Source organism: Oryx dammah, unplaced genomic scaffold (genome assembly GCF_014754425.2).
Source record: "Oryx dammah isolate SB20612 unplaced genomic scaffold, SCBI_Odam_1.1 HiC_scaffold_29, whole genome shotgun sequence".
Taxonomy (NCBI): domain Eukaryota; kingdom Metazoa; phylum Chordata; class Mammalia; order Artiodactyla; family Bovidae; genus Oryx; species Oryx dammah.
The window spans coordinates 4875055-4888528 of NW_024070213.1; the positions used below are offsets into that span (position 1 = coordinate 4875055).

The 13474-nt window shown below is 52.8% G+C and overlaps 1 protein-coding gene across 2 annotated transcripts; it reads left to right on the plus strand.

The window, feature by feature from the left end:
- The first annotated feature begins 2655 nt into the window (after positions 1–2655).
- RTL6 (retrotransposon Gag like 6) lies at positions 2656–8318 on the plus strand. 2 transcript variants are annotated; one of them, XM_040234569.1, is made up of 3 exons: positions 2656–2937; positions 3150–4228; positions 6431–8318. In XM_040234569.1, exon 2 carries the CDS (start codon positions 3470–3472, stop codon positions 4187–4189), a length of 720 nt encoding a protein of 239 aa, XP_040090503.1. In that variant the 5' UTR covers positions 2656–2937; positions 3150–3469; the 3' UTR covers positions 4190–4228; positions 6431–8318. The 2 variants fall into 2 exon arrangements, with proteins under 2 accessions (XP_040090503.1, XP_040090502.1); XM_040234568.1 differs by having other exon boundaries at positions 3150–8318.
- The last annotated feature ends 5156 nt before the right edge of the window (positions 8319–13474 follow it).

Below are 13474 nucleotides of genomic sequence, written 5' to 3' on the forward strand. Positions count from 1 at the left end.
GCTCTATTTATGCAATGCCACTTTATGTCCTATTTTAAATAGATGAAATACAAATAAATGATATATTCCTTAGAGTTCACGTTTGGTCATTTCTCAAATCAGGGTGCACCTTATTTTCAGGACACCTGAGAATTTAAGATGGATGGTGTTGGCCACACCTGGAAATATAGCAGACACTTCACTCAGACACACAGCATCCTGTAACCTGGGGCGGTGCAACCCAAGCACTGAGGGCAGAAAAACTGATGGGGTGAATCCACTCACAGGACTGGATTCCTCTGTGTGTTTGGAAAAAGTAGGGGGTGGTAAAGGGACACAGGATAATTTTAGCATTTGAAATCACTGACCTCAGTCAGGATGAGCACAGCTCCTGCCTCCATATGATGTGGGAGAGCTCACAGAAGCAGTTTAAGGAAACACTACGTCCTTTCTTTCTCCCTTTACTTTATGTCCTAGACACTCAGCTGGTCACAAAGATGTACCTTTTGTCACCCTGGGGTACACAGTTGTGGGCACAGCTAGACTATCCTTACTGAGTGTGGACACCATCATGAACCAATTCCCATTTTATAGAAGCGTAAACTGTAAAGATATGAGTGAAGCTGAATTTGCCCCAGGTCTGCCAAAGCGTGCAAGTGGCTGCCAGTTTTTAGCCTCGTTGAAGACGGTGTCTTTGAAAGGCTGGCATGGTGGGTGTCTTTTCTCTCCATCCATGCTCCAGCCTTGAACTGATCGTTTAGAATCAGCTCAGTACTCAAGATTCAAAAAACTAAGACCAAGGCATCTGGTCCCATCACTTCACAGCAAATAGATGGGGAAATAATGGAAACAGTGACAGACTTTATTTTCTTGAACTCCAAAATCACTGCAGATGGTGACTCCAGCCATGAAATTAAAAGACGCTTGCTTCTTGGAAGAAAAGCCATGACCAACCTAGACAGCATATTCAAAAGCAGAGACATTACTTTGCCAACAAAAGTCCCTCTAGGCAAAGCTATGGTTTTTCCAGTAGTCATGTATGGATCTGAGAGTTGGACCATAAAAAAGGCTGAGGACCAAAGAAATGATGCTTTTGAACTGTGGTGTTGGAAAAGACTCTTGAGAGTCCCTTGGACTGCAAGGAGATCAAACCAGTCAATTCTAAAGGAAATCAGTCCTGAATATTCACTGGAAGGACTGATGCTGAAGCTGAAGCTCCAATACTTCGGCAACCTGATGGGAAGAGCCGACTCGTTGGAAAAGACCCTGATGCTGGGAAAGAATGAAGGCAGGAGGAGAAGGGGACGACAGAGGATGAAATGGTTGGATGGCATCACTGACTCAATGGACATAAGCTTGAGCAAACTCCAGGAGGTGGTGAAGGACAGGGAAGCCTAGCATGCTATTGTCCACGGGGTCGCAAAGAGTGGGGCACAACTGAGTGACTGAACAACAGTAAGGTCAAGTAGGAAAAGCACACGCCATGTGTGCCAAGCTGCTTCAGTCGTGTCTGACTCTTTTTGACCCCATTGACTGTAACCTGTCAGGCTCCTCTGTTCATAGGATTCTCCAGGTAAGAATACTGCCATGCACTCCTCCAGGGGATCTTCCCGACTCAACAGACGGAACCCGCATCTCTTACGTCTCCTGCGTTGGCAGGCGTGTTCTTTACCTCTAGTGCCATGTGGGAAGCCCCAAAGGCATCCAGTGAAGTGAGTCAAATAGCTCATCCACTTTGGCCCAGTACTGTCTTTCCTTGACAATTGCCCTGGTGAAGCTGGCAGAGAAAATGGCTGGGGTTCACATACAAGCGTGGTTTATAAAACTTCCACATGGAAAATAAGAGAGAACTCTCAAAAAGGGGTCTATTAAATAAACTGGGTAGGTGGTTTCATTGGAACATAGGCAGTAGTTGAAAACTATGCTTTTTAATGAAAAGTGTTCAAAATTCAGTGTGCTATTAAGGTCACAAAACAGTTCAAAAGACACAATAATTACTAATATTTTATAATATACTACATCTTAGAAAATGATTCGATGGAACTACAAAAATATTACTATTTCTTATCTCAGGTGGAGGGACTCAGAGAGATATAAACTTTTTCAAAAGACTTCTTTGATATCAAAATTTTCTACAATGGATCTATACTACACTGAATTTGCTTGAAGTTAGTACAAAACGAAAGGCAAGTACAAATTTGTCCAACAGTGCTCTTTCATCACTCCAAAAATAGCAGCCACTTTTTTATATAAAAATCAACAGGACAATGTACTTCATTGGTGTATATCATTTACTTTTTACCTGGCTACACGTTAGGAACAATAAATTCATCAAAACTCTCGGCTGAATTAAAAGAATATATATATGGAAAGCAAAGAATAAATACAACCTATGCTCCCAGGGACGAGGGAGCCTGTTGGGCTGCCGTCTATGGGGTCGCACAGAGTCGGACACGCCTGAAGCGACTTAGCAGCAGCAGCAGCACGCACACACAGCTTTACTAGCAGTCTTAGGTACAATTTCAAAGAAAGGAAGACACCGCTTCTAAAAACAAAACGTCAGTAGCCACACTCATCACTGACTGGCTGCTGAGGAGAGGCACGGGGCCTTCACGTCACTTCCGGGGCGCGGCCTCGGCCGCGCGGGAGCGGATGGTCTCCATGGCAACCAGCGGAGACCGCGCTAGGCCCCCCTGCAGCCCACACCTCCGCGGTGCCGCTCCCCGCCCGCGCCGCGACCCGCCCTGGGCCACGACCTGGGCCTCGGTCCCAGCCTGCCTCGTGCTCCCGCCAGAAGCTGCCCGCGCCCGCCTCCCGCCGCCGCCTCGACCTGACCTGACCGGGAAGCAGTTCCGGCGGGCCGCCGCCGCCGCCGTGACTCATCGGCCAGCCCGCATCCCGGCGATCGGGCCATCTTAGTGGCGGCCGGCCCGGGCAGACGGAGCCGCGGAGACCCAGGTAGGCGCCCGCCGCCCGCCCTCGGCCCTCCGGCACCGCCGCCGCGAGAGCTTCTTCCCTTTGTTCTGCCCCATGTGGGCGCCGGTCCTCTGGCTGGGGGGCGCTCGCCTCGCCGCCCGCCCTTTGCCCCTCCCACGCCGCCTCCCTCCCTTCGAACCCCCTTTCCGCAGTCGAAACCTTTTTTTCTTTAAAACCGTGTTTTCATCCTTCAGGGCCCTGCAGCCCACTGTGGCCTTGTGAGCGCGGCGATTCAGGAGCGACATCCGGAGCTCGGGATCCGCGAGGGCCTGCACCCCCCACCTGGCCCGGGGCTGTGCGCATCTCTGGGTCCGTCTGCCCTGCCCTCTTGTTGGGTCTTCTCGGCCACGCTTGAGTCTTGAACCCCCGACCCCTAACCCTATTGCCTCTGGGTCTACCCAATTATAGCATCACAGGTGCTCAGGTTCTGGGTTATCCAAACCCAACCCCAGCCCCCCGTCACCACCTTCCTCCACTTTCGTCATTCTCAGCCTTTGACTGACCTCTGGCCAACATGGTCCAACCCCAGACCTCAAAAGCTGAAACCCCAGCCTCTGCAGCTGCTACTAGTGCCCCCATGGACGACGTCATCGACACCCTGACCTCGCTGCGCCTCACCAACTCGGCGCTCAGGCGCGAGGCCTCGACCCTTCGCGCAGAGAAGGCCAACCTCACCAACATGCTGGAGAGCGTGATGGCTGAGCTGACCCTGTTGCGCACCCGGGCTCGGATTCCCGGGGCGCTGCAGATCACCCCACCCATCTCGGCCATTACCTCCAATGGGACCCGGCCGATGACCACGCCCCCGACCTCGCTGCCCGAGCCCTTTTCCGGAGACCCCGGCCAGCTGGCGGGCTTCTTGATGCAGATGGACAGATTCATGATCTTCCAGGCCTCCCGCTTCCCCGGGGAGGCCGAACGAGTGGCGTTCCTGGTGTCCCGGCTCACCGGGGAGGCCGAGAAGTGGGCGATTCCCCACATGCAACCCGACAGCCCCTTACGAAACAACTATCAGGGATTCCTGGCCGAGTTGCGGAGAACCTACAAGTCTCCGCTGCGGCACGCGCGGCGCGCGCAGATCAGAAAAACTTCGGCCTCCAATCGAGCCATGCGGGAACGGCAGACCCTCTGCCGCCAGCTGGCCGTCACCGGCACAGCGCCCTGCCCGGTGCACCCAGCCTCCAATGGGACCAGTCCAACCCCGGCCCTGCCCACCCGCGCTCGGAACCTTTAGGAATCGGCCATCATCCTGGTCGCATCTGCAGCCATCCAGGTAGCATACCCACTTTGCTGCATAGAAGAAGTGTCCATCCCACGGCATCACTTTGTCTGAAGACGTCCCTTCCTGCCTCTGCAGACCTGCTCCATGAGGACATCTCCCATCATCACTCTGGGGCGCCCTGTGACCCACCCTGCTTCCTGGCATCACGTGCTCGCTTGGGCCCTCCACTGCATGTTTCCTTTCTCTTGCTTGCAATTCCAGCTCTTCTAGTGGCCTCAGCTCTGCTGCTTGGTCAGTCTCACTCACAATGCACTTGGGACCATTTGGGCTGACGTTTTCCCCAGCCTGACCAGGTTCACGGATGCAGCTCCCCCACCCTCTGCAGGCCCTGGGGCGGTTCCCCACCTGATCGCCCTGTTCTCAGTGATGAGCTTGCTGGTGCCAAAAAGAAGCCTCTTTGGCCAGGCAGGTGGCTTGACCTGGAGAGGGGAGTCTGGAGTCCTGCCCGCCCCTCCAGGGCCCAGCGTAGCAGGTAGGGGCCTCATCTCTGCTGTCAGTGTCCTAGTGATCACGGCCGGGAGTTTCCAGAGCTCTCGGGGGGCCCGCTTCACTCTGCACAGGAGTAGGCAGTCACTGTGCCCCATTGCTGCCCCTGGAAAGACGGATAGTCCAGCCTTAGGGGCGCGCCCCCAGAGGCCAACCCCCGCCCCCCCATCAGTGCCTGGCTTTAGCTGCCAGTGTTTTGATAGCACCTGGGTTGGGGGAATCTGGAACTCGCCTGCTCAGAAGGTCAGTGTGGCTGGAATCACTGGGCACCTCCACATACGTGTCCATCTGTGCCTGAGCTCCCCTGGCAGGCTGAGGGGTGGGCTTGAGAGGCTTACTCTGCTGCCCTGGTCCCCCATGGAGTCAGTGGTGGTGTGTAGCCCCCTTTTCTCTCTGCCCCCCGCATGTGGAGGTGGGCCTGTCTGGCTTGAGACCTGTTCCCTTCTCCACATAGGGGCATGCGGCCTTCACCTCAGCTCCTGGAACCACACACACGGTCTTTAGGTCTCCAAAGCCTCGGTAGCATGCCCTCCCCAGGCCTGGGCTGTCCATCAGACGTCTAGCCTCTGTCCCAGAAAACCTGGACTCAGGGCTGGGAGCCCCAGCTCCCCTGGACACATCATGGAGCCCTTAGACCTAGGCGGTGTCTGCCTGTCTGACCCCAGCCGGGGCGGTGCTGGCATTTGCAAAGGAAAAGAGTAGCGGGCTGCCCAGGTCCTAAGGTAGTGACAGTGTAGGGCTGGCGCTCGGGTCCTGATTCTGAGAGACAGAGCCGTGCCTCTGAGTGGTGGGTGGCCTTGTGCTTTCTCCTGGGGATGCCCAGAGTCACTTTCTAAACGAGGCTTGGCCAGGCCCTTTGACCTGGGTTGCTCCTGCCTTATTCGATACCAATGACGCCCTGCCCCCAGGTTGTGGGGAAATGGGCCATCCTTCCCTGGGTTTATTGGTCCCGGCCTGACTGCAGGAGGATAACCTCTGCTCCCCCCTACAAGCCTGCATCTTGGGGCCTCCAGAGGTTGTCTCCTAGGACCCACGCCCTCCTGAGCAATTCGATGATGCTGGGGAGAGTGACTGTGTTCCTGAAAGTCCACTGGCTGCAAGGTCAAGGTGGTTCTGTGGCTGCTGGAGTTCACGGACCATTGCCACCCCTCATCGTAAACTCTGTTAGCCCAATCGCCCTGCTGAACCACTGCCTGAACATAGGCTTCAGACCCCCCTAGATGCCAGCCAGACTGTTCAGGCTGGACCATGGTGCTCATTAAGCATGAAGTAGGGGAGACACGGGGCCACTCTTAAGGGGGGGCATGGGCTCTCCGGTGAGAGGGGTGCTCAGACCACTTGCACTTCTTGCTCTCTTCTGCCAGCCTGCCAAGTAGAGGTGCCCACAGCTGAAGGGGTATGATGGCCCCCACAAGAGAGGGGGCCTGCAGGGCTGGCTGGCACCTTGAAGGTTTCCACGTGGCCCGGCCCAGCCAAGGCAGGAGACCCAGCCCAGGAGCAGGGCAGGAACTGTTTGCCAACCTTGGGGTCTGCCCAGGTGGCACTCAGAAGTCCTACCACATTTGCATCCGCGCCTTGTTTCAGCCGCTGCACCTCGCTAAGCTGGGGCCTGCCCTCTGCATGTGGGTCCTTGTGCCCAGCCCTGGCTGCTGCCCCGGCTTCGCTTGGCTTGGTGATGTGGCAAGCCGTTGGTGCTCATGGTTACAGGTTGAGGACTGGTGCTGTTGGACGTCCGTGACCTTCTTGATTGCCTCCTGCGGCCTTGGAAACCGGAGTGGATGTGAGGCTTGGGGTTGGATTTGGAAGAAGCCCCGCGGTGGGAGCCCCCGGTGGCTCTAGTGGAAGACACCCTCGTCCCCAGCTGGAGAGGACAACCACGCTCCATGCAGCCCAGAGCAAGAACACATGGCTGAGAGGCTCAAGTTGGAGAAGGCAGTGGCGGAGGAGAGCTGCTCTGTACATATTTGGGGGTTATACTTTCTCTAAATTTAAGAGAACAGGTGATTTATAAAAGGGCCAGGCAGTTAGTAGTGTTAACCGTGCATGTGAGGGAAGGTTTTATGTTTTCATGGTGTTCACGGTACTTGGACTACCTTGTGACTGTTCCTTGGTCTCCACGTTGCCCCATCTGGTAAGGAAGATTCATAGTGTAGCAGGGCACCATTTGAGATCAAAGTTAGGAGGGGTGACCTCTGGCCTGCTGTGTTGTGCGACCTTGGGATTAACAATGTCCCAGAGCATTTCGGTGACTTCTGGGAAAAAACCGAGACCTGTGTCCCTGGTCCCAGGTGAGTATGTAATGAGTAAGTTGTGACCCAGAGCCCAAAAGAGCCGTGTGAAGTGCAGGTAAGACTTTTCTGATGCGTAAGCTGCTGTTGTCAAGAGGGACAGAACCACCTGCTGGACCATGATTCTGGCCTTTAGGAGAATGAACAGATGTGGGGAGAGCTGGGCAGATTACTTTAAGGGAGCAGCCCTGTGAGTGTGTAAGAACACACATGCCCCAGCCAGCTTCCAGGGCTGGAGTTCGGGCAGGAAGAGAGAACTTGGCAGAGGTCCCGTCCATCTTGCAGCCAGAGTAGGAAGCCTGGACCTCCTCTACTTGAGAAGCCTTAGGTTAGGGGCTTAGAGATGGAGACACAGCTGGCCTCTGGAGAAGGCAACGAAAGCTTGGCCGTGTGGGGAGAGGATTGGGGTTTAGGAAAATCCATCACCCACCGCGAGTGGACAGAGCTGATGACTGGTGTAGTTGTGGCCCCCCCCGTGTTGAGTGTGGTGGGCACAGCACAGATGCAGTAGATGGGGAGGGGTTACTTACTGCTGGCCCCTCGCTGCAGCACCACTAACTCCTTTCCATAAGTAACCACGTACTAGTTCGTTTCATTATCAAAGTCAACCTACACATTATAGAAATTTTGGAAAATAGAGGAGTAGAAAGATGTACAGTTTTAACATTTTGGTGTTTCTCCTTCCAGTCTCCCCTCACCCCAATCATGGTTCCTCTGCTTTTTAACATTGGGATGCTACCTTCTGTAACACGGTACTGTGTGGCTGTTCTCAGTTACATCATGGGCATCTTTCTCAGTTCATTTTGAAATGGCTGCATACTCTGCTATCAGGCAGTGCCATTGGTTGTTCACCAATGCTCTTACTGATTTTTCACCATTGGAAATCGATGACTATCTTTGTGCATAAAGCTTTCCCTGATTCAAGTTATTTCCTTCGGATAGGTCCTCAGAGGTGGGATGATGGAATTAAAGAATATGAGGACCTTCGAGGCTCTGATTACGTGTTAAAACGGTTTCCAGAAATGTTTGTGTCCATTTACACGGCCACCAGCAAGGATAAATGTGCCCACCTTGCCAGCACTGAGTGTTTTCATCTGGTTAAATATTTGCTAATCTGGTCATGGAAAAATAGCATTGTATTTTAGTTTGCATTTCTTTTTTTTTTAATTTCTGGCAAACTAGAACATCTTTCAGGTTAAGCAGTTGTATTTTGTGCGTTGTTGTGTCCTCTACTCTTACCTACTGGCATTTGATGAGTTTGTATAAGCTCGTTGCATATTAAAGATATTAACCCGTTGTGTGTCGTACTCGCTGCACGTGTTTCCAGCTTTTTATTACTGACTTTAACCTGACACATAGCCGATCTGTCCCTTCACTGGGCCCTGTGCCCACCAAACTAACACAATGCAGGTGCTTACATTTGTCCCTTTTGGTCATGACTGTATCGCTGCACCTGTAACAGTGTGTCAGGACACACAGTAGGGACGCCATAAACGTTTGTGGGACTGTTACATGGATGGATGTGCTGAGTGCTGGGACCCCACCGAAGCACTTACAGACCCAGGACTGCTCACAGGCCTTTTGGCCCCAGATCCCTTCATACCACTCAAAATCCTTTAGAACCCCAGAGAGCTTCTAATGTAGGTTTTGTTTATCAGTATTTACCATATTGCAGATTAAGATGGAGAATGTTTCTAAATGCTGTTTAGAAGATAAACTCATTACCTGACCACATAAACAGCATATTTTAAAGAAAACTGTTTTCTTTTAAAAAAGGAGGGGAGTGGGGAAGTTCTCACTAAATTCTTCCATGGTTTTCAAGTTTCTTTCTTGTCTGGCTTAAGAGAAGACAGCTGGGGCCTCAGACCTGCCCCTGCTCTTCATCTTTTGCAAGAACACCTATCATGTCGTCTGGAAAATTCCACTGTACACTCAGGAGACAGCAGGAGTGGACAAGACCCAGATATTTTGGTAACATGAAAACAGGAATGCCTCCCAGGCCCGGAAGAGGTCCTGCCCACTTTGAGAACCTCTGGTCCAAGAAGAGACAGAACAGTTTGTCCTGCAAACACCTCCATCTCTTCTTTGTGGTTTCCTTCGCTGCTTTAAACTTAAAGTCTTTGTTTCCCTCTAGAATTAATAAAGACATTTCTGGAATTAGTTTGGTTTGTAGTGTGAGGTGAAGATCTGACTTGACTTCTCAGTGTTTAAACCAATAACCTGAGCTCATGTATTCTCATCTATTTTAACTTCATTCTCTCCTTCATTCATATGTTTCTTCATCCCATCTGAAAACCTTACCTATCAGAGGGCCAACTTTCCCAATATCTGAGGATCCATTTTCTTCCCCCAGAACCTCCTTTTAAAAAATGATATCGGGGCTTCCCAGGTGGCTCAGTGGTAAAGAACCCACCTGCCAATGCAGGAGACGCGTTGGCCACGTGGCCTGGGAAGATCCCTCCTGCCGCAGAGCAGCTAAAGCCCGTGCACCACAACCACTGAGCCTGTGCTCTGGAGCCTGGGAGTCACAGCCAAGCAGCCCGTGCACCCTAGAGCTTGTGTTCTGCAGCAGCCGGAGCCACTGCAGCGAGACAAGCCTGTGCACTGTGTCACAGAGGAGCCCTCATGGGCCACGACTAGAGAAAAGTCCATGCAGCAGGGGGGTATCCAGCCCAGCCAGAATTAAAACCTAAAAATGATTTTGAGGTTATACTTTGTGCTCCCCTCTAACGGGGGATCTGCCCCTTCTGGTTTTCTTGGCTGTTAGCGCCACATGAACATGAATTCTAAATTTTGCTCCACCTCTAGGACAGGTGCGGGGCTGCCCAGTCCCGTACAGGCCAGCACCCTGGAGGGTGAGCGGCCTCTGCTCTTTCTGCCCACGGAAGGCCCTGCCCGGGGCATTTCAACCAACATTCCTCTCCGACTGGTGGCTGGTTTGGAGTTGGGATAAAAATCTATGCCCCAAGTGGCTAGCCTGCTGTGTGCTGAAGCATCTTCTGTTTGGAAGTATCTGGAGCGCTGGCTGGCCCCGGATGGCTGGTCCTGAGAGGCTTACAAGGGCCGGCCTGCCTCTTTCTGTGGACCTTCCCTGGGTTCCGGAACCTCTGGAGGTAGCTGGGAAGGGTTTTGGATTCCAAATGGTATTGAAAGTGAAAGTGAAGTCGCTCAGTCATGTCCGACTCTTTGCGACCCCGTGGACTATAGCCCACCAGGCTCCTCCATCCATGGGATTCTCCAGGCAAGAATACTGGAGTGGGTTGCTATTTCCTTCTCCAGGGGATCTTCCTGACCCAGGGATTGAACCCGGGTCTCCCGCATCGCAAGCAGACACTTTAACCTCTGAGCCACCAGGGAAGCCCCCCCAAATGGTATTGTGTCCCCAGAAACCTGCCGGTCACACTTCAAGCAGCACATTTAAACCAGCAGAGAGAGCCTGCCGACTCTCTCAGATCTTATCTGAGCAGTCTCAAAGACGGGAGGCCTCTGTGATCGGCCGGTGAGTTTCCAGCGGCCGCCTCAGGCTCTCGGCCTCCGCTGAAGCCTCTTGCTGTCAAGAAATATGACAGTCACCTCTAGGCATGCACTGTCCAGGGGCGTCGAGCTGGGCTGTCCCTGGTGGAGCCAAGACCACACACAAGAGGGAAAGCCCGTGTTCTGAACTTGGAGAGCGGCTGACGAGCCATCAGTCCCACGCCTGTGTGGACGGCCTAGCTGGGTCACCCTACCAGCCCTAAACACAGAGTGCTGGTAGGCCGGCAGCTTCTTTGCCAAGTTTTCTTTTCTTCCCTGGTGGCTCAGCTGGTGAAGGATCTGCCTGCAATGTGGGAGACCTGGGTTCAATCCCTGGGTTGGGAAGACCCCCTGGAGAAGGGAGAGGCTCCCCACTCCAGTATTCTGGCCTGGAGAATTCCATGGACAGTAAAGAGTCGGACAACTGAGCAACTTTCACTCATTCACTGGGCAAAAAGCCAGACCACGCTCCCCAGCCTCCTCTCCAGCCCAGCAGGGCTCAGTGACGTGCAAAAATGCTGGCGGGAGGGCTGGTCTGTGTTCTCCTCCTTCAACTCTTGGATCCCTGCTGATGGTCAAGGCAACCTTGGAAAACACTTGGTGAGGGGGGCAGGCCCGCAGGACAGAGGCTCCCAGCCGCGGTTTGGAGGAGTGCTGCCAGGGCCCCCCACAGTGGGGCCCACCAGGCTGAAGGCCTGGGGCCCGGAGTGTGACTGGGTGGTGGTCGCCCAGCGTGGCGGGTGGGGGCGGGGAGCGGGATGGGTGGTCAGAGGAGGGGTGAGCCCCCCGGCCATTCAGCACCAAGTGGGGGCCACGGAGAGGCCACAGTGTCTCCGGGAGCCCTGAGTCCTCCTCGCCTGAGCGGCCCTGCACAGGGGCCAGTGTGGCCTGGGGAAGTGAAGAGTGAAGCCGAGAGACCAACTTAGTCCCTCCAAAGCCTCTGGGGTCATGGAGGGCTCTGGCTAACCCTGGGGAGAGGGGGTGAGACACACCCAGAACTGTATTTGAGCCGAATACTCCCCAGAAGTACTTCCCAGGTGGTGTTAGTGGTGAAGAATCCACCTGAAATGAGGGGGTCGCAGGAGATGCAGGTTCAATTCCTAGGTTGGGATGATCCTATAGAGGAGGAAATGGCACCCCACTCCAGTATTCTTTCCTGGAGAATCCCATGGACAGAGGGGCCTGGGGGGCTACAGTCCATGGGATTGCAAAAGTCGGACACGACTGAACGACTTGGTCGCACGCACACAGGCAGATGGCTTAGTTTTAACAAGCACCCACCCGTTCTACAGACAAAAATGACAAAAATACCTTGGAATGTGGCCAAGATATCATTCAGGAACCTCACACCTCGCGGGAAGGGGTTTGATAGATCCCTCTGGACTGGAGTTTGGAAGAAATAAAATTGTTGCTATTTCTATTCCCAATGAGTTGAGATGCCTCAATAAACCAATTCCACTTAATTCACTAAAAGAATGAAAACCCCACAAAGCTATGAAATAACAAAACGGGAAAAGCAGAGAAATCTCAGGTATTCTCAACCCTACAGGAGCTTTAGGGCACGAAAAACAGTGTGTCAGAGTGGCTCCGCCCTATGTACGCCAGCTGCCCGGAAGGGTTTAGAAGAACCTTTGGAATCTGAATGAGCAAAGAACCAGATAACACACTGCTGTGTACCTGCTGTCTGCCAGAGACGGTGCTAGAAGCTGAAGATGCAAGGGTGAGCAAGACAGAGGACACATTGGCCCCTGTGGAGTCCTCCTCCTTGCTATGGGGGACGAGAACAACAAACCCATGTGTACCTCATACGAGGGAGGGGGCAGATAGGGTCCAAGGTGGTCTCTACAAGGGCTTGAGACTCAGCCGAGCCCCAAGGGAAAGAGAGAAGGGGGCTTGGACTCAAGCCTGACCGTGGTGCTGAAGAGGAAAAGTTATTATGCAAATCCCTGCGTAGTCTTAAAATCAATAGTGTCTTAGATTCAAGGAACTATTTTTTTTCCAACTTCAAATTACACTGAATAACGCTTCTGCATTCTCCATAAAGTAGACTTAATACAATACACATTTGTTACACTGTTACAAAGGTTATTTGAAAACAAACTAACCACTTCATAATATTTCCTCACATGGAGGTATATAATTCGTGTAGCTGTTCTTCCCAGACTGGCTCCATTAAAAAAAAAAAAAAAGTTAAGATCTAATTTACATACAGTGAAGTGAGCAGCATTTAAGTGCATACTCGGGTGTGTTTTGACAAATGTATGTGCTCATGTCACCACCCTCTAAATCAAGATGTAGAACATATCCATCACTCCAGGAAGTTCCCTGGTGCCCCCTGCCAGTCAATCTCTCCCCACGCCAGCCGGGCAACCGTTTTAATATCTGTGCCCATAGATTCACTCTGACTGTTCTGGAATTTCCTATCAATGGATTCACGAAGCATGCACTCCCTTGTATTTTAAGCGTCTCTTGTTATTAGAGCGTTTTAACATCCATCCATGTTGGTACTTACTTTTGTTCAGCTGCTGTTTTGTCTGACTCTGTGTGACCCCATGTACTACAGCACACCAGGCTCCCCGCCGTCCTTCACTGTCTCCCAGAGTTTGCTCAAATTTGTATCCATTGGACTCTGATGCTGGGAGGGATTGGGGGCAGGAGAAGAAGGGGACAACCGAGGATGAGATGGCTGGATGGCATCACAGACCTGATGAACGCGAGTCTGAGTGGACTCCGGGAGATGGTGATGGACAGGGAGGCCTGGCGTGCTTCGATTCATGGGGTCGCAAAGAGTCGGACACGACTGAGAGACTGATCTGAACTGAACTGAACTGAGCTGATGCGGTGATGTCATCCAGTCGTCCCATCCTCTGCCGCCCCTTTTTCCTTTTGCCTTTAATCTTTCCCAGCATCAGGTGGCCAAAGGAACGGCACTTCAGCTTCAGCATCAGTC

What these genes read in the sequence shown, in the direction of transcription:
- RTL6 (XM_040234568.1), top strand. Translation starts at nt 3,470, where the DNA reads ATGGTCCAACCCCAGACCTCAAAAGCTGAAACCCCAGCCTCTGCAGCT.